This window comes from Thermobia domestica, chromosome 9, assembly GCF_964235325.1.
Source record: "Thermobia domestica chromosome 9, izTheDome1.hap1.1, whole genome shotgun sequence".
NCBI lineage: Eukaryota > Metazoa > Arthropoda > Insecta > Zygentoma > Lepismatidae > Thermobia > Thermobia domestica.
Genome location: NC_137462.1, coordinates 137,539,440 through 137,561,628, shown reverse-complemented (window position 1 = coordinate 137,561,628; position 22,189 = coordinate 137,539,440). Strand labels below are relative to the sequence as shown.

The following is a 22,189-nucleotide window of genomic DNA, read 5'->3' as shown; positions in this document are numbered from 1 at the left end:
ATTTAATGTCTTTTCTCAATCTTGAAATTTAAAAATAGATAATGGAAACATATACTTCACGTAGACAGATATTTTAACCCTCTTTTACGAAATATTAGTATGCGCCATCCAAATATTTCTCACATGAGAGAAATGGAATTGAATTACTTCCGTAATTTGTAATAGTACAGCAAGAATTGATCCTCATATTCTGTCATCCATCATTTTCATCAGTTTTTACATTTAAATTACTGTATTACAAAACTCAGTAAAATAGGTGACTGGCACATAGATCTGCACCTGAAGGTATAAACTTCAGTTGAGGTTAAGAAAGAAAGAAAGACAGAAGGAACATTTATCAAATGGACGATATAGGAAGCTTACCAGTTTCATTCTTAGATTTACCATGTGAAATTATAGAACATATTGTGCAATTTCTCACGTATTCAGAAATAAATAAGATTCGCTTGGTATGCAGAAAGCTTTGTTTAATATCTAATACCATATTGAAATTAAGCTTTAATAAGCTAGGATGTGACATTGAACATCAGCGGAGCAAGTTCATAAGATCTATAGAAATGGCTCTGCATTCGAAAAACAGGAAAACAAATATTCGTAATCTGGTGAGAAGTTACCATGCTTTAGAAATTGTACATTGTGAATTTCGTATTGTACATGCTTTATCCTGGAAATATGTAAAGAAAGGTACTTGTACATTCTTTGCTGGTGAACTATTGGATGAATTCTATGCAACCCTTTTGCTTGTTCAACAAGGAACTTTGTATCCACATGAATTTTTGAAGCAGCGCTTGAGGGAACTTTGTGAAATTTTTGTCAAAAAGCTTTATCGTATTGTTAGACATCCCAATTTTGTTTTAGATCATGTGAACTTACTTGGTACATTCTGCGTTTTCTCTCGCTTGAGATGTAATGTTATTCTAGAAGATTACAATTGCAATATTTTAATCAAATGTCGTATTCCGTATCTTCAGAATATAAGATATGGGGCATCGACGACTACAAGAACCTTTTCATCAGCAAATGAATTAGAGAGTTCTCTGAGTTACTGGAGTAGAATTATATCAACAATGAATCATTACTTTGCAGTAAAGAAATGTACTGGTACTCTAGCTTGTCTGCATCATCGGGATTCTGTTGAGTATCCAAAAGATTATGGAGCTTTTTTAACAGAGCGATGGGTAGTTCCACCTTGTTTAACACACGAGGAGATAATATCAGAGACCTGTGAGGGGTGTCAACATTTTATCCTAAAAGATAACCGTTTTAAATTCGACGATTTTCATGTTCATATACGGTATCCAAGGCATCTGATCGCTCAGTCTGAACATCGTAATGCAAAGGAGGCTTCGTCCAAAGAAGATTTAACATTAGAAAAAACTATTGAATGTTATCTCTCGGTATTTGAAAGAGAAACTCTTGTTGAAAATCCAGATCTCATTTGCCAAGCTACTTTCCAAGAGGAATTTACAAAGTTATATGTTGAGTACGCAGGAAATATATCATGCTATAACAGTTGAATAGTTATCGATCAGTTACTTATTAATTAATTAATATTTCCATTCTTCTTCGTTATTAAATGTTACGTAAATATTCATTACATATTGTGTATATTTTATTGCATAATAGTTTATTGTTTTACAATGTAGATTATTGTTATTGTTTGCTAGTTAACAAAATATGCAGATACGTGTTTAATTGTTGCAACTCATCTTTATATTTCAGCCATATATATTTTTTTTTCTATGATAAGACATCAATTTATGAAATATTCAAAACAACTAATCATAGTCAAACTATTTTCACCAAAATTACTAACATATACCGCATTGTAAAAACAAGACTTACAAGAGACCAGAAAATTTCGGAATTATTGATTGTAGTAATTTATATGGATATAGGTAAAAGAGCAAGGACATTACCTGTACCACCCAAGAACCATGTTTCCGTGCAGTTTTTCTTTTGAGCGCTAGAAGTAAGATAATTGATTATGGTGTTTGTTTACACCACAAAACCGCCGGGCGTGACCTGCAATTAAAACAGGGACTCCATGACCAGAAAGAATGCTCTAGCACTGAACCACAGCCGAATTTTTTTTATTTTTTAATTAATTATATGTTTGTAATTTTAAGTTCATTCTCAGTATGAGGTCAAAATGACTTTACCAACGAGATTTAGCTATCGAGATAAACGAGGGTGAAAATATGTTGCCTAGTCGTAAGTAAAGTGTTGTGATTTAGACAGTGAGATCTCATATTCTTACGTCGCAGACACAAGCTCGTCTCTCTTTCTCTCTCTCTCTCTCTCTCTCTCTCTCCCTCTCTCTCTCTCTTTCTTTCTTTCTTTCTCTCTCCTTGTCTCGTTATATATATATGAAACTTATCTAATATATGTTTCACACAATAATTATTAAAGAGTTAATAAAAATTAAATTCTGAGTTATTGGAAAATCTTCAATGTCAGTAATGAAAATTTTTTACATTTCCTTGACTGTCTCCGTATCATATTAAATTATTCCGAATCAAAACTAACTTATAAGACTGATACATAAGTCTTGCAATATGCCCACAATCCAAACAGCAGGCAAGTGTATATGCCACGATCAACTGTAAATATAAGATCAAACTAGCACAAGAGGTAGTGTGACAAATGGACCACTTAGCACGGAGGCGACCATTCTGTCAGTATCTTCAGTCATAGTGGCAGTGACGATGAGTGATCAACAACGTCTGATACGTGAGCCGTTACAGTATCAGTTTGAACTTAGGCATAATGCTGCGTTAGCAACCGAAAACGTTTGTCATGCAAAAGGTGAAGGTGCAGTGAATCACAGCACAGAAACTTGCTAGCTCCAGAAATTTCGTGCAGTTTGTAAAAATATTGAAGACCAGTCAAGGTCCGGCCACCCCAGGCTAACATATTCTGAGGTCATACGACACTCCATCGAAGAAAATCCATTCACCAGCACACGATGATTGCCAAACCTACTCGACATGTCTCAAGTCAGTGTAGTACACCATCCTCACGAATTCAAGATAACCATCAGGAGTTTCCGTATTGTACCACATGAGTTGACTCCAACTCAAGCTCAGAGAATGGTGAATTTGTTCCGACAACTGTTGCAAAATCTGCGTGATGTGCATTTTCTGAAACAGATTGTCACATGTGATGAAAAGTTAGCATTTTTTTTCAAATGTGCAAAAACAATGCTTGAGCAAGGTCCTACTTCCAGAACTGGTCGTCAGACAAGGCCGTTTCGACATAAAGTCATGCTCTGTATGTGGTGAAACTACGAGGAGGTAATTCATTTTGAATTCGTTCTTAAAGGTTGGAATTGATGGTGTGACATTTATTTCGAACAGTTGGAGCGTATGTAGCCTATGCTGCACTATGCCAAAAATATCCTGCATTGGTGAATTGAAAGTATGCCCTGCTGCAACAGGATAAAAAAAGTCACACATGTCTCAAGAAATTCAACAAAAAATTTAGGAAGTTGACGGAATCGAACTGATGCCACACCCGGTATATAGACCTGACCTCGCTCTTTCGGCTTATTACATGTTTCGGTCTACGGCGCACTTCCTGATATTATGGTGCTTCATCAAGCAGCAGACGATGAAAACAGCAGAGACTGACTCCTTTGCCTCTAAGAACAAGACATAATATGGACGTGGAACCGAGAAACTGGCAGGTAGAAGCTGCAAACAATCCAGCAAGAGAGTTTTGAATATTAATCTGCATAAATTCAGATATTTTTTGTACCAGAATATTGCAAACCTGATGAGTCATCTTTGTAGTTCAAATGGTTGGAAGAAAACCAATAATTAGGTGGAGGAGCGATGAAGAATATGATTGCTCGATATTATATTTTCAAACGATAGAGTTTGTATCCAAAATTTTTGAGCAGAGACAAAGACACACATGGAACGTATGCTTATTGACTGTGAACGACACCAAAAACAAATTGAAGAATTTACATGGCGAAAAGTACCACAAAAGGCTGAATGCATGCATATTAATGTAGATAGCTGTACCATGAAACGATCAAAGATTAAATTAAACATACCTAATTTTGATACAATAAGATTACAATAAATTTTGACAATACAATTGCCAAATCTCTTGAGGTCTTTTGACCTTGAAATGTCACGTAACGCTGATAATTTTAGGATGGATAACATCTGTAAAAGAAGAGCCAAAAACATACAAATGACTCTTACGAAAATTAAAGTAGTTCATTTTCATTTATTTATTTATTCATGCCTTTATTCTCTGCCTCCTATACTTGACCAAAAAGTATATTAAATAAGGCTTTATCAAGATCACTCCGTGCATAAAAGAAAAAGCAAACATCTTCAAGTGGTTCCTATGAGAATTTTAAGAACCATTTTGTCAATATGGGGACGTCTATTTTATTGTGAATTTTGTAAAGAAAGGGCATAAAAGCAATTCTACGGAAAATGGACAACCCTGAATAAGATCTAACAGATGATGTAATTAAGCCATTAATTTTCAATTGCAGAGTACAACCACTGTAAAGAGACTTAAGTATATTGAAGTAGATAATACCAAATTATAACCTATCTAAAAGATGAAAAAAAAGTAACGATTAATTTTATCAAAAGCTTTGGAGAAATCTGTTCTTAAGGGTGGATAACCGCTTGCAAAGAGCAATAATGTCGTAGGCATTACCTAAAACTAGTATATTAAGTTGAGGATATCATGACGAATTTGAACAAAGTGTAAAATACGCGGTAAACAACTTCATAAACTAGAAGCAAAGATTTTTCTTAAAATTTTATATTCGCTTCACAGTCAGACCAATTGCACTGACAACTAATCAACTTACGTGCTTGTTTCTCTAAACTTGGTTATCTTGGTAAGCAATATACAATGTATAAAATTCTAGTTCCCTTACAAAATATAATAATTATTAAAATTAAGTATTCTTAAACCTACTGATCTTCTTATTAAAAAAAATAACTGATTGACCTTACAAAAGGGTAAACAACCTTCCAAGACACCGATTTTACCAATCAAACACTGTCGAGGAACGCAATCTCACCTATAAATGAAAACGATTAACCTAAATGTCGCCAACTGTTGCATTTGAAGCTTGGCGATAAAAATAAGATAATGTACTTAAAATATTAGACTATATTGGTTTCGTTTGGAACTTTTTTCTCTTTATCAATAATCTTATAGGTTCTCCAATTACTTTTCTAAACTATTGTACATAGATTGTATCAGAAAATTACGTTAAACATCGAATTTTTCCTAACAATTGTGAACATTGTCAAGACATACATAAGAAAAATTTGAGCGGAGATGGGGGATGTATGGGAATTTTATATTGTATATTAAATGATACACTAGTAAATAAAATTTTCCTTCTTTGGTTCGGACAAGCTTTGTGACTGTTAGCACTTACAACAAGAAAAATAAATTAAAGGTTATGGAATTGTAAATACGGTAGAAAGAACTACCTGACTTTTTTTTAAAGTACTTTCGAATAATGACTCTTCTTGTTTATCCAACTATTCATCTATAAATGAAAGTGACTATTTTTGTGACTTAATAACCATTGAACCACCAGACCGATCTCAATCAAATTTTCCACACAAATGAGGTTCGGGCCTGGGATGGTTTTTATCATTTCACTTTGATGGTGCAATTTGGAGGGGGGGGGGAGAGGAAAGAGAAATATATAAAAATGATTGAAAATGAACGATATTAGCATCGAATCCTTAGTTTTCGGAGTCGTTGAGATAAACAGTGACACTTCCTGTGCCACTTAAAACCAAATTCAGCCTCGGAACTTGGGGGAGGGGAATATATATATAAATAATTGAAAATGACCGATATCAGACAGCGTTTCAGTAATAGTAAAAAGTGACTGGCTAACGGAACATATTACTATTTTTTTTATTATTTTAACCCAGCATTGACGATAGTGCATTTATAAATTACAAAAGGAAAGACAATTACAAATGTGATACTTTTATTTAGCAGAGAAGCTCGGAGACGCACTTTTACTTCAATGATATTCTAAATCTTATTTTTTCAAAGAATTTCTTAAAAAAACATTTCAAAATAGTCAGCCTTTCACTTAATACAGTATTTAGTCTTCTAGTTTGGAGACAGACAAATCTAAGTCTTACTATAAAATAATGTTGAAAATATTGTTATTAACCTTATCTTCTTTAAAATCTATACGAGTATATTGAAAATATTGATTTTCTTCATCACACCCTAAAACGTCCGTCCGTTTACTTCCACATACTACTTTGTGTTATCTATATGGGATGCTAAACTAATATATATATATATATATATATATATATATATATATATATATATATATATATATATATATATATATATATATATATATATATTAGTTTAACATGCCACAATAATGCTTCAAGCTAAGACAGACGGTAATAATTGAACTTGTCCAACTACCAACGAAAGTATTCTCACCATTTCCGCTCTGGAAACTTTTTCCCTCGTTGGTTTAAAAGAATGAAAAAATGCCTCCTGCAACAACTTTTTCTCATCGCGTTTTGATCTCTCTCTCTCTCTCTCTCCTTCCCTTCTCTTCCCGATACCAGTAGTTAACTTTTCAATCAGTTATTTCTGTGAGAGCTCAGTAAATGCATGTATCATGTTCCTTTTTCTTTTTTAATGTTCTTATGTTCTGATCAGACTTTTTTTTTCTACCGTGAAACAATCACCAACTCTGTTGAAAGAGTTGTATATAAAAGCAGAGTTTCATGGAACTGGCAGAAATCAAAGCTCTCACTAGAGACAGGCAGAGAAAGAGAGAGTTTTAATCATATACTTGCAATTTCATATTATGATATAATAAATCGACAGAAACTTGATACATTTAATTAACGCAAATCTAGGTCAGCGCTAGAGGAGAAAACTTTTCTTTTAGTAATTACTAGCTGAAATGCCCGTACTTCACACGAAAAGAATAGATTTGAAAAATGTGTTCCAACCCCTTCTGTCCTTAGGATACTCATTTCAACGAAAGTGTAGTGATAAAAATCCATAATGTCACTCCGTTCCCACTCCACCGTTCACCTCACAACTTCTCACCCCCTTATACTGATAGGGGATGAACTTAGGCAAAACAACATAGGAACTGTCACTATTCAACTCAGCAGCCCCGAATCGGACACTATTATTGGTCATTTTCGATTATTTTTACATGTCATCCCTTTTTGCCACCCTAAGCCCCTTACCTCCCAAGCCGAGAGGGAATGAGTTTGAATTCAAACAGCATCGGAAGTGTCAATATTCATCCCAGCAACCACAAGAAACTATGGATTAGACACTAATATAAGTAGTTTTCGGTTATTTTTACATATCACCTTTTGCCTATCCAAATCCAAGCCGAAAATATGATAGAAATCTAAGTTAGACCAGGGTCCACATATGTACCAAAAATCATTAAAATGGGTGCAGCGAACTAGGTAGAGAAAGCCATCAAATATCGTTACATATATATATATAGTTTATTGTTTATATATATTGTTTTATATATATTTGTCCTAATACACCTACTCTGTTTGATCTATTACACACTGTTCTCGATTAAGTGTATTATGTATTTAATAGTTTTTCCATTTACTAATTGTGATTCAGCTTCCAATTCACTAGATCTTCAAAGATGAGACTTCTTGGCAGTCATCCTCTACGAATAAAATTAGAAAACTTTTGAAAGAGGAGCGGATATTTTATTATTGCCAAGAAATTCAATATGTACATAATGCACATTAAATTATTTACATTAAAATAAACACTTAAAATTTAGGTTATTTACCGTAATTAAATTTATTAAAAGATAGCTAGCTGCTTACCAAGCAATTCGCATATTTATGATTTCTCCAGATGAAGACAGCAGCTGAAATTATCTCTTATACAAGATAATTGCGCTAGTTAGTTTTCCCATTAAATTATTTCTATTCCAAGTCAATGATAGTTTATTCTTCACTTTTTGACTAGTAGACAGTTTTAGATACTTAATACTATGCACAGTTTGATACTAAATTTACCTAACACAGTAACAAATTTTCTGAATAATGTAGCGTAAAATACTTTTTTTCTTTTTCTTTTTTTTCTTTTTTTTTGCATTTACCAGTACAATATATACAGTATATGATCATATAATAAGTTGCAGTGTGTAGTACAGAATTCAGGAAGGTGGCGCAACATAGCCTGTTACGAACAATTGGACATCTTTATTCGAGTCCATATATTTGCCGATTTCCCCCGTCTGTAATAATAAGGATGTTGCTGAAAATTTTGTCTAAACTTACGTATTGTAACATTGTATCTTATCTTTAAAAAATTATAGTATGTTCAAAAATATAGAAACAATGCTTCGCAATTTGATATTATCGGTGTTATTTATAATGATCCACTTTTGGAAAATTAACAATCCTAATTATAAACATTAAAACACTGAATCAATTTGTATACTTCCTTTAATACAGTTAACTGGCTAACTTTAAATACAAAGATATTGTGAAAGAATAACCGTATCAGATAATATGAGATGAAATTACCTTAAATGAATATGGAACAAAGAAATCCCAGAGCAGGAATAAAAATGAATTACTTATCAGAAAATAGTGAAACCATAATCACACATACCTAAAAAGCAAGAACAACAACAACTATACTGTAAGCTCTTTTGCTAGAACCTTCATTCGATCTAATATGCTATCCCTATCCTAATCTCTATTACCCCTACAATGTATAGTATTTCGTATCATAATTAGCATTAAGGCAAATTTAGAGGAGCGTTAATCACCCATAAATTGGATCACGCTTCTCCCTATCTTTCCAATCTATTTTGGTAAGGGGGAACCGCGGTGGCTCAGGGGTACAGCGTTTACCTCTGGTGCATGGGGGTTCCTGGTTCGATCCCAGTTCGCGCCAAGTGAACTTAGAGGTGGACAAACACCGTGTGCATGGGTTTCCTCGGGGTTCTCCCGTTTCCTCCCACTTTCTTCATTCCTCCATTTCATTCATTTCTCATCATCACCGTCTCCATTAGCCTAACTGGCATAAATGTCGGACGTAAAACTCAAAGATTTCATTTCATTTATTTTGGTATTCTCAACATTTCAGTCTAAAGCAGAGGTATTTCAAAAAAAAAAAAAAAAAAAAAACCTTTACAAAACGGATTGAATCAATAATCAGACAATAATCCGTCTGATATATATAAAATTTTCTGGATTTTCGTCCCCTTCTTCAAATCAATAAAATAAAACTGATTTTGCACTTTGATTATAAGGGCAGATTGGTGAACAGATTCATTCTTATCTAAGAGACTTGGCTTTTTAATCACATTTTATTGATTAAATCTTGAAGTAATATGAGCTTTGCTCTCCCTTATTCTCTTTAAACCTTCTTCTTTTTTCTTTTTATTTATTTTGATAATTATACCATGTATTTTTTTAATATTCGTATAGTAGACCCTTGAAATATAGAGACCCGAGTTATAGCCATTTCGCTTCAAATAAGCTGAAGACCGAAAAACACTGAACATCGATCACCGATCGGGGGGAGTAAATTCACTGGCAAGAATCTGTTTTGGATACAACAATATGATAAGATTTTAAGTGGTAATTGCATTAACTTACATGTCTCATTATAAAGAATGGTCAAAAAAAAGTATGCTATTTACTTGATTGAAGATAAAGTAATTTATATCTTGCAATTTTTAGTTTTTCATTAAATCAAGAGACTACACCGGCTGAGATATCATGTCAAAATTTTGCTAAATGGTCATATAGTTTGTATTCTAAGACCCTTGACGAAAACGAAAAATTCTATCCGTAAAATATAAACTTGGAAAAAGGAATTTGCGATTTAAAAAAAAAAAAACATCAAATGTTCATTGAGTTCCTCAGAATATTTGTACATTTTCCTAAATATCACATTTAAAAAATGAAACCTCCAATATTTAACACTATAGTAATTTGTAGTTTCAAATTAATATAATCTAAAAAGTTGTTTTCGAGAAGTTTCTTGTTATTGAGTAAAAAAAAATGAGAAAGTCTGCAAATCAATTGTGTCATTTTTGGTTTCAGTGATATTCATCCGAGTGAACACAGACGAAAGGTTCACACTGTGAAATTGCAATCCAGAAAGACTTCGGGTTCTATTCTCACGAGCGTCCATTGTCACCGAGGTTTTTCCCAGGATTTTCTTTCAGTCTAATAGTCAAATGCTGCAGTAGTAACTTAAATATATACTCTGTGTACTTCCTTTCAAAATACCCTGCTTACTTGCCATTCATTAGCATTTTCAGTACCTCATAGTTCTATATGAAACTTAATGAAGTAAATATTGTTCATTAAAGAAAAATATCCAGAAATACCCTTCGAAGTGATACTAAGAGAATATATTGATGTCCATAATTGTATTATTAGAATCCTCAACACTTTACTCCGAAAAAAAAAGTGCTGAAGATAATTCTTTATTTTGTAATATATACCATTCTCCGTGAGTTCATCGAAGTTAAGCAGTGTCAGGTCTAGATAGCACTTTGGCGGATGACTACTTAGGAAAACCAAATGGTGTTAGCAGTGCCGTGTCCAACCAGGGTCGTGAGAATTATTGAGGAGCTATCTGAAAGAAAAAGATACATGAGGAGAAGGAGAAGAAAATAAACTGTTATGAAACTCGAAATATGTTCGTTATGTATATTCCCAATTTCAAATCACTGGCTCATTGATTTCGTGCAAAAGTATTTTCAGACTTTGTGTAGATGTTTTTAACTAAAATAATGTAAGTACGAGGTGTAATCAAAAAATGCGATGAGTAATTTTATTAGAAACAAAGTAATAAGTTTACACGGAATTTAATTTAATCTCCTTCAAAGTACTGTCCTTGGCTAGCAATGCACTTATCCCAACATTTAATCCATGACTGGAAACATTTCTGGAAGGCTTCTTTGGAATGGTGTTCAGCTGCTCTGTCATGGCCCTCTCAATGTCAGGAATGGTGTCAAAACGTTTTCCTTTAAGGATAGTTTTAATGTTTGAGAAGAGCCAGAAGTCACATGGTGCTATGGACAGACAAAGCAAGATGTGGCACGGCGCCTTTCCGTAGTGAAGCAGGAAGCCATTTGTCCATTTAGTCGGCGGTTAAAATGTCTTTCATGGGCCCATACGAGATGTTTAGTTCTTCGGAAAGCTCTCGAATAATCATTCGCCTGTTTGAACAAATCATTTGTGCCACTTTTTGCATATTTTAATCTGTTCTTGACGTCGAAGGACGTCTCGATCGTTACTCGTTTACAACCGACTCTTTGTCACTTTTCAATCGCTCATACCATTTGTAAACAGTCTTCCGTGCCACCGCTTCATGGCCATACATTGATTTTGACATCTCCTGAGCTTCTTTGACACTTTTTTTTTCAGCTTAGAGCAAAACTTAATGTTGGCGCGCCACAGACACTCTTAACACGTCCTCACTCATCTGCCTCTAGAAGCCCAATAACGTGTCACAACTCGTTCAAACTCGACACTGATTGTACCAATGGTTTAGGCTACCGAGCTTACTAGTTGAAATCGATACAACATCGATAGGTGGCAATGTACAACTACTTTCACCGTACTTTTTGATCACACCTTCTCTACTAAAATTAACACGAGCGTCATCGTTAGTTGCATACAACATGTCCAACTTGTAGCTAATTTAATAGTGGTCAATACTTACGCCTTTTTTTTAGCCCATTAATTTATATAAGGAATTATTTTTATATTTTCTTTGAAGCGAACTGGAATTTTAATGAGATGGTGACTTTATTGATTTATTCTTCAAGTCTAGTTAGATGTCCCTTTCTGCTTCAGAATGAATTTACATTATATATAGGCCCTAAATAACGTAAATTAATATCACCTAAAATAAATTTCATTATTGTACATCACATTGTATATTGTATATCATTATTATTGTATATGTTTCATTATTGTGTTGTATATTGTTCATTATTGTATATCACAAACTTAAATTTTCACTAAGAAAGAAACATTTAAAAAGAGGAAATCAGTAAAATCAAACTATTAAAATATCCAGTTCACTTCTAAGTAAACAGAAAGATAATTATTCATATAAAGAAATTGGACTGAACAATAAATATGATGCATTTATTTAATACTGTTAATAAGATACAATAGAATATGGCTTTTTTTGCATGCCTTCCACATATCGTCATTGCAATAACAAATAAGCGTATCTCAAAATTTGCATTTTGACGTTAACATCGACACCTTTTAATTTTATTGAGGTTTATCGATCGCTGTAAGAATCATAGGCGAAGAAAGCTTTATTCCTGAGATATCGACTTAATCAGAAGGCGGTAGATATAATAAAATCATATAAGGTACCGGTGTTAGTTGGAAATCACAAATTTTGTGATACAATAACCAATTTTGACATACGCCTATTGGTTATTCCAAGGACGAATTGCCGATATCTATTTATCTATCTATCTATCGATCAAACTAATAACGATATATAACTAATAGGCGCATTTGAAAATTTGCAATTTTGAATTAACACCGGTGCCTTATATGATTTTACGAGATCTACAGCTTTCTCAACAACTCGATATCTCAGGAATGTCAGGAATGAAGCTTTCGTCGTCTATGATTCTTACAGCGATCGATAAATCTAATAAAATCAGATAAGACGTCGATGTTAACATCAAAACGCAAATTTTGAAATACGCTTATTTGTTATTCTAATGACGATATATTTCTCCAAATTAAACAGATGGCAAAGCTAAAGAAATGGTTAACTTAACATTCATTTCGTTGTTCATTAACATGGAGTAAAATTAAGAAGCATAAGCGTACATCGAAGGGAATATACGTTTTTTTTAAGCGGTTGTAAGTATGACAAAATTATAAGAATTAACAATCTGCGGGTATAAGAATGACGAAATTACAAGTATTAACAATATTTTATTTCTTACCCCTTTTAGCTCACAGCGTCTGATTCAACTACTCTGGTGTGCAGGCCATTTTGACTTAAGACGTTATCATATAGAGCTAATAATAAAAAAAATATATAATAACTTCCTACTGTACTAGTATATAAAATATTTTTTTCGTATTATGGAATTCTTAATTTGCTTGTCCTATTTAGATAAGGAAGGAAAGGACCAAAAGCAGAATAAACAGGAGATACCTCAGCTTGCTGTTCCTCGGTTAAGTGTCTGTGCGGATGCACAAAAGGTGGATCGTACCAAGTTAGCACAAACAGAGGTAAGATAAAGCTGATGAATAATGTAACTGGCTGGAGTAGCTAAGCTGTGAATAGTTAAAGCAACCGAACAAACTATTTTGTGTACTAATGTGATTGATTTACTAAAAACTGATGAATTCTCGCTAACTTTATTGTAAGATCAATAAAACTGAAAGTAAGAACCGATGGGAAATGAGGATAGGGTAATATGATGTAATATAAAAAGAGAGATCTCTCTTTCATCAGAATCCTACAGAATCTTCTCAGATATTCTGTTAGTAAGAATGAGCCCATACCTAGATTAAATTAATGCAGTTTATCATTGCGGGTTTATGTGAAATCGATCAACTATCGACCAGATATCAACCATTTGCCAAAAACTCGAAAAGAAATGGAAATACAACATCCCGGTATATCAATTATTTATTGATTTTAGAAAGGTCTATGGCTTAGTTAGGAGGGAAACATTCTTACTGAATTTGGTATTCCGATAGTTTTATTAGCTAGTTAGATTAATGAAGAGATGTTTAAATGAAACCCAAAATAAAGTCCGAGTAGGAAAATGCTTCTCCATGAGCTTTCACGTCGAGAATGACCGGAAACAAGAAGATGTGTTATTGGCATTATTTGGTTTTGTTCTGCAATACACTATAAGGAAAACAAAGATAGTAACCAGGACCTAGAGCTAAATGACATTCACCAGGCTATACCTTATGTTGACGATGTTAATCTGGTATGAGATGATATGAGGGCAATAGAACGAAATGCAGAGGCTTTCTTACACTCCTGGAGGGACATAGGTTTAGCAGTAAATGAGAGAAAACTAAAACTATGGAAACTCACAGTGACCTGCAAATTATGAATACTTAAAATATAAAGTAATGCTTTCGACAGGATATATTGAAATATCTAAGATCAACATTAACAGACTAAAACCATATCCATTAGGAAATTAAATGTTGACTGAAAGCGGGGAATTCGTGTTATTATTCAATCCAAACTCTTTTATTTTCGCGATTTCTATCGAAGAATTTGAATCTTAAAATATGTAAATCGATAATTATATCTGTTGTGCTGTATGGTTCCGAAATATGGTCACTTGTTTTGAGGGAAAAATGCAGACTGAAAGTATTTGAAAATCTTAATGCAAAATTGAGAGAGGCAAATGGTCGTAAATTTCATAACAAGGAACTGAAATATTTATATTTCTTACCTGACATTGTTAAGGTCATTAAATCTACGAGGCTCAAGTAGATGGGTTATGGAGACAGAATTGAAAAAACATAGGATTGCTTTCAAACTTTTAACTGGAAACCCAATAAATAAATAAATAAATAAATAAATAAATAAACAGCAGGGAGATTGAACGAAGATGTGAGGACAGTATTAAGATGGATCTCGCAGAAATAGAAATACAAAGTAGGAACTAGATCCAGTTGGCTAAGGAGATAAGTCAGTGGAGGGCTTTTGTGAATGCAGCATTGAACCAATTGAGTAAGAAGTTATTATAAAAGGGAATACATAGTAATATATATAAAATACAGGTCTTTGTCGTCATGTCTCACACCTTTCACAATGCAAATGTTCTATGTAATTGTTCCTCCTTACCGTTGATGGTGGTTAGGATGTCGATCAAGTTATTCTATCTTCTGTCCGGAGGATCCATATCAGAGTTGTATTCCTTTGTACGGATGTAGAAAGTTTATATAATATATATATATATATATATATATATATATATATATATATATATATATATATATATATATATATATATATATATATATATAAAAAAATTTTCTTTTAGTAAATGGTTAAGATTTCACATTAATATGTACTTTATCTACAGTTGGCGGCTCCTAAAAATGTCATATCACTAAAAAATTAACATATTGCTACAAGCAAAGGGAAAAAAACTGAAAATGGAGCAATTTTTGTTTGTAATGATGAAATGTTAATTTTTGAACTTCCCTTAAGAGCCACTACTGTTTATCTGTATAGCATTTCTCGTTTTTAAGATGTTTCTAGAAACCCAATACTGAATATCATTGTGTAATATTCGATATTCCGCATATGCTCTTCTATTTCTACTATATATGTTTCTTTTCATCATGTCAATGCAGTATGTAATGTATACTCTCAAATCAATCAGTGACAATGTATCAATTTTTGTATATACGAAAAACTTGACATACAGCTTAAAATCGTACTGATTGATGGAAAAAGAAAAACTACAATCAACTACGTTTTTCTCATTTTGGGGAACATGAGGTGACACTAATGCTATGTTAAATTTTGTTTAACACTTTCCGTAATTGGTTTGAAACAAGATTAAATAACAGTATATTTTAAAAACATTTTAAGTATCAATATCTTAAAAAGTATGTGTATCATCATAGTTGCATATATTACGGTATATTCCTTATAACAATATAGTTTTACTCATTTCATTTCACCATCGGTTTTTACCTTTCGTTTGATGGTGCAGACAGTAAAGTTTGCAAAGATTGACTATTATAGTTGAATCAACTGTATTAGTGCTCAGTATAGATTAGATTTCTTTGTTATTTTGTTTGTTTGTAAAAGCAGATTGAGTGATTGATTAAGGTGGATCACTAGGTGTTCTCAGTGCTATGCTAAACGCTGCTTGAATAGTGCAGCGTTGCCAGGTAGTGTCGAGTGTTTACTGGTGCCAGATAATAAAGGAAGTAATCATGGAATTCCGCTTGGATACTTACTGGAGAAATTAGTTTTCGACTCTTACCGTAATTCACAGCTAAGTTTTGCTTCTCGAACTGTAACGCTGGAATCCAGAAATTAAACGTACAAATTTGGCAAGAACGCATTATGGCGTTCTCCGCAAGTTTCTTCTCAAAATCTATTTCCTTAAATGTAAATTAATACTTAAATAAAATGTGAAACATAACACGAAAAACGGTCACACAATATATCTATTTCGTAATAAGGTCGTTACTTTGCACATCCAAATAAACATTTCATAAAATTGAGCACTTCTAGTAAGATCTAACAGCAAGTGTCATCTTGTGTGCTCTTGTAAGACGAATCAAATATATTCTTTTATTTGTTCCCTTTTTCGATATCAGAAGACACAACTAAATGAATCAGTGTCTTGTGTTGTAGCTGAAACATAACTTTATCTTATAATACAATATTTATAATATGTAACGTTTCATTGCGCAGTAGTTAAGGAAATGAACTAAAATATGTACTGATTTCCGGGTGGTGATCCACCTTAAAGAATTTTAGTTAGACTGTTGAAGTGTGTTTTCTGTTATTGCTATTTACTTATGTGACAAATTTTCAATGTTCTATTACAGATCTTCAAGATACTATCAAATTCTGCTTTATAATCCATATAACACATATACTTGATAACAAAAAAACGAAGCTTTTAAATGCCATTTACAGAGCAATATACTCCAGTAATATGTTCACAGTAACCATTTTTTTTTTTTGTGTTACTCACTATAATACATATGTGTGAAGATCTTGAATTAGGATGATTAATATCTTAATTCATCATTAAAAAAAAAAAAAACAATATTTGCTTATGAAAATTGAAATGAAATGTAACCTTTAGATTAGAGTGGAATGAGAAGCGAGAAAAACTCAAGAATTTTTTTGTGAACACGATGTTGTCCATTACATCTCACATGGCCTGAGATCGAACTACGAACTGTTTGCGCCAGAAATTCGCATCAAATTCAGAATCTTTCATAGAAAATCTTCAGACTCTTTTATCTATTTTTAAAATTATCTATAAGCTAATCAACATTAAATTGTATAAAATAAGAGAGAAAGTACGGATGGGAATTACATTCTATCTTTCATGTCCAAATTATTACCATCAAGTAGGATGGTTTGGTACGAGTTTGGACTTTACAGCCTTGCCAATCCAAGCGCAGTAAAACCCAAATTTTCGAAAGTTTTGAACCCAAATGTTTAATTTCTATTTCTTTCCTGGCGTTACTTTTTAAAAATACAACTTGGATTTCTCTTGACATATTTCTTTTAAAAAAAACTTTCTGAATGCTCCATGCTATTTTACCTACTTTTCGAAACTGAATTATAAAATTAGAATGGGTTTTAAATTCATAGTAATTTAGAATGACTTCAAGATGACTTGGAAAAGAGGAAATTTTTCACATTATACAAGTTGCCAAAAATTTTACCTACCCAACATTATCTTCAATGTATTCCATAAGCATTCACTGGGTAACGTATCACTATTATGAAGTAATAATTGCACATAATAGAAAACTTTTAAATAGTATTTAAACCCTAGATATACACTTAATGGTAACAAGAAGCAATTAAACATGAGGACTGTTGTACACTATAGGTAGATTGTGTCTAGATTTCAATAATTAATACATTTAAATTTGAGTTTGTAAGAAGTTTCGTGATCAGAAGTAGTAGGTTCTATTCGAAATTAAATACAGCTTTTTATACTGTCAGAATGAAATGAATATTAGGCGGACATGCTGAAACAATTTTCGAAAGGAATTTAATAAGCGTTATAGATCGCTAAATTTTCCTGATCACGCGGCGTTGTTATAAGATATATTTTTGTTATAAGATACCTTTAAAATGCAGTAATTGAAATAAAATTACATCTTCAACCATATAACCAAAAATATAAGATCTCATAACTAGAAAAAAACGTTATATGATGGATGCGATCATACTGATATATTATTATTAACCTTGGTTAACTAACAGCTATTTCCAGTGTAAATAAAGTTTAATTTCTTTTCCAACATCATTTAAGTCTTCTAAGATAAATTTAATATATGATTGTCGTCTATTTCATAACCACTTTATCTAATATAAATCATCGTCTTTATTTACTTAATAATACGCAGCTTCAACTTATCTATTTTGCTTACAGTTTACAATCATAGAATTCGATCCCGAGACGTTTAAAATCTTACTAGATTATTTGCACACTGGTTCCTGTCCACTCACCTGTTCAAATATCCCAGGGCTTATTTGTGCAGCTGAGCATTATGATCTTCCCGAGCTGTTGCAAGCCTGCTTCCATCACGCCAAACAGTTCCTCAGGATAGATGTGGTAAGTTCCATTGAATATGTCTCCTTTAATGATTTCATTTGTATTAAAATTTAACAATTTATATTATATTTTGTTCTCTCTTCTCAGGTTTTGTCGTTGAAAACTAGGTACTGGATAATAAAAATGAAAAGCAAAAGTTAAACTAGGAAAAGATTAAAAATTCTTGGCGCAAACTTTCAGTTTAACACCGTATTTAGGCACTTAACAGATGAGAAACATTAGAGATCAGAAACTCACATCACAAAAATGTCACAAATCATGTAGCAACTTTTAATTTGGTACTCACTGAAACAATGATCAAACATTACTGTACATACCAAACATTGAAAGGCGCTAAGATAATATAAGAACAATGTAAGTATAATGATAACATTACGAGGAGTGACTGAAGAGTTTTAAGCCTTGAGGAAACTATAAGAAGTACAGATTTCATAATACCTTTATTTTTCAACATAATCCCCTTGGACAGCAATACACTTGATCCAACGGTGCTGCAGTGCTATTATCCCCCTAGAAAAAAAAATCCTTAGGTTGTGACCAAGAAACTCCTCCACGACTGTCATGACGTCATTATCGCTTGCAAAACGTCGTCCTGCTAGAGCCTTTTTAAGATTAGGGAACAAGTGGAAGTCTGAGGGGGCCATATCTGGAGAATAGGGCGATGAGAAACGAGTTCAAAGCCACATTCGTGAATAATAGCCATGGCAACTGCTGATGTGTTTCTGGAAGTATTGTCATGATGGTAGAGAACGCCTCTGGACATCATTTGATGCCTTTTTTCTTGAATTTGCATAAGGTCACTATAGTATTGTTCTTTGATAGTATGACCCCTTTGAAGGTAATCAATGAGTATCACACCTTGAAAAAAAAAAAAGAGGCCACCACTTTGCCAGCGGAGAGGATCACCTTTGACTTCTTTGGGATAGGGGAGGAGGGGTGCTTCCATTATTTGGATTGTTGTTTTGTTTCTGGCTGGTAATGGTGTACCCAACACTCGTCCATAGTGAAGAATCGACAGCGAAAATCGTCCACATCACGCTCTAACAGTTTCAAATTGTCCATGGATAGGAGGTACAATTGAGAACATGAGGGAAAACCTTGTATACCAATACACACTTTCCCCTCATATCTATTCTATCTATCAATACAAAACTTGGTACACACAATTCTTATCTTCTGTAGAATTTTTCGAGATACATTTGGATCGTGTGCTTTTACCCGGAGTCACTCCAGAGGGGACCAAAGTTGATGGGAGGGAATTTTCCCGATATTCTCCCAAATTTCCCTGTTCAAGTACGTTATGGGCCCCAATATATAACCTCTCTGGAAAGCTTGTTTCATGCTGAAGAGAATGAGCTATAACCACACTCAGAAAAATCCGTTCTCCGGACAGCGGTATATTGTACAAATATACGGTATCCTCTTGCTTACTACAGAAATCAGTACGGAGCATACGTTATCTGTATGCTACATAGTGTAATATGTCATTAAATAGTCAAGGTTTTGAATTTTCTAAAATAATAATTGTAAATTATAATTATCCTCGATTTTTCTGTTATTAAAACGAAGATAACAAGTTTTCCACCGAATTATAATAATAATAGTATCCTAATTGAGATTTACATCATTTCAAGAAAAGATGGTTTTCGATTACCTCTGGTGGTACTTTTTGGAATTATAATTTTGTTCAAGTGCAGCGCTACCTGGGATCGTCAGATCACAGGCTGCTATCAAATAGGAAGGAAAACAGTTATCTTTGGTGTCAAAACTCAGTATGTTTCAACCTAATTGGCTTCCAAATTAAATTAAGTGTTGGTAGTGTATTTGATAAATTGTGAATATGCGAGTTTATTGCTGTGAAAACTTTGGTTTATAAGTGGAATACCTACTGTAAGTAAATTATTTTCTAGATTTTCTCTTGGCAAGTTAATACGCCATTTAACATTGTGGTTGTTTCCTGTTCTGTTATCGCTGATCGATATTTGAATGATAATGAGTTTTATAGTTGAGTTCTAAGTGCAATTCTGTGATCTATATTAAATTCATTTTGTGTTATTTTTTGTATTCTCAAAATTTGGCAATTAATTATATTGTTCGAATTTACAGACATAAAGTTGATAATATCCGATTTAACTCTATTATTTGACTAGTGTAGAGCTTAGATTACCTGGCGTGCTATGAGAGCATTTTTACTGGCGGATATTGGATTTAATAAGTTCTCACTTTTGTTCAGTTAATTGAACTATACCAACATAACCATAATTTATTTTTTAGTGGGGGAATTAAATTCTCCTTCCTTCCAGCGTACACGTTTAAGTTGTCTTTGCGGAGGCAGGTGTGCGTGTAACGTGTTAATACCCTTCCAAAATAATTGTAGTATTAATATATATATATATTTAGAAACAGGATATACGTTACAATAGCCACTGCCCTTAGATGTTACATCATGCCGTTTCAGGATGTCTGACATCTAACAATTTTCTGTATATCACATGCATATATTTATGTTACATTCCTCGTGAGATCCTGACGCCTGTATTGTTTCATACGGAAAGCACATATAGATGGAACACTTATACGGAAAGTATTATAAAACATGCTTTTTCAGTTATACGTCTGTTGTACGTTAAGTCCAAAAACTACAGGAATTACGCATGTAACCTACCTTTTAAGTACGCCACCTATAATTTTTTTCTGAGTGCGTGACTTTCCAATGAACAGTGTTGGTGTAATATCTATTTCACTGCACTGCAAGTCTACGATTTTCTTTATACTAACAGGGTTAATGGGCCCCAGGGACTTACTCCGTTGTCCATGGCACCTTTTTTTTTTTTTTTTTTGTGCATGAACATATCTTTGTTATGTTTATCGAATGGACTAGGTTTGATTCGGATGTCCAGATGACACGTTCATATCCGTTAGTCCGTTCCTAGTGATCCGCCCCTGTGTCCGTTCCTTGTGAGTTCACTCGTCTGTTATTTGGTTACGTCGTCTGAATCCACTGTCTCAAGCCATCAATTCCACCGAGTGAATTCGTCTTTTAATTTCGCCGAAGTCAATTCTATTCTTTTTAGAGATTCCATCCTTTCATTCCACTGAAGGAACCGTTCCGAAACTGTATATCACTATTTGCCAAGAAATAGGGAAGATGCTATCACATAATACTCTAGACGTACACACGTTAGAGTTCATTGGATGCAAAGTGGAATCTAATTTATTGGAGTTGAACGTCTTTTTCAGCATCGAGGCTATACAAGACGGCAGCTTCGTGAGGTAAAGTTTGTGTTGAGGAATCCCCTTTGCTTCAAGGCAGCCTCCAGGGATTTTAGGAAAGGTAGACCCTCTTCGTCCAATGCGACCTCCAGAGCTTATTAAGGGATAGCGATCTGTGGTTAACTGATGCCTCCGTCTTCTTGAGTTTCACTTTAATAGGCCCTCTTCAGGTGGCTCGTTCTCTTTCGGTTCACATCGTGTTGTTCTTCGTGTCTTCCTGGTTTGTGTATCGTCTGTTGCTTATAAACAATAGCACGTGTAGCTTGTAAACATGTGCTCACATTGTGATGTGGAGATCCTTACAATATACATATATATAATAGAATTACTTCTTTTCGATGGACGACATACTTTTTAGGCAATAAACATTAGTTTTTTTTTTCGATTTTCTCAAGCTATGTATGAGAATTTACCCTCAAACATCAATTATTTCAGCTCGATATGGTATATTGATTGGTGAAACAATCAACATATAGCATATCATGTTTGGACAGAAATGTTTCTGTTAAACGGCAATAATATTGCTGAATAAATAAAGTTAACTAA

General features: G+C 33.3%; 1 protein-coding gene across 1 annotated transcript in view; it reads left to right on the top strand.

The window, feature by feature from the left end:
• rsh (Rap GTPase activating protein radish) overlaps positions 1-22,189 on the top strand; it is a 1,018,586-nt gene that overhangs the window by 983,283 nt on the left and 13,114 nt on the right. Inside the window, exons 12-13 of the mRNA XM_081726479.1 lie at positions 13,177-13,295; positions 18,188-18,370. Of these exons, the coding sequence (XP_081582605.1) occupies positions 13,177-13,295; positions 18,188-18,370 (302 nt within the window). The remainder of the gene's footprint in view (positions 1-13,176; positions 13,296-18,187; positions 18,371-22,189) is intronic.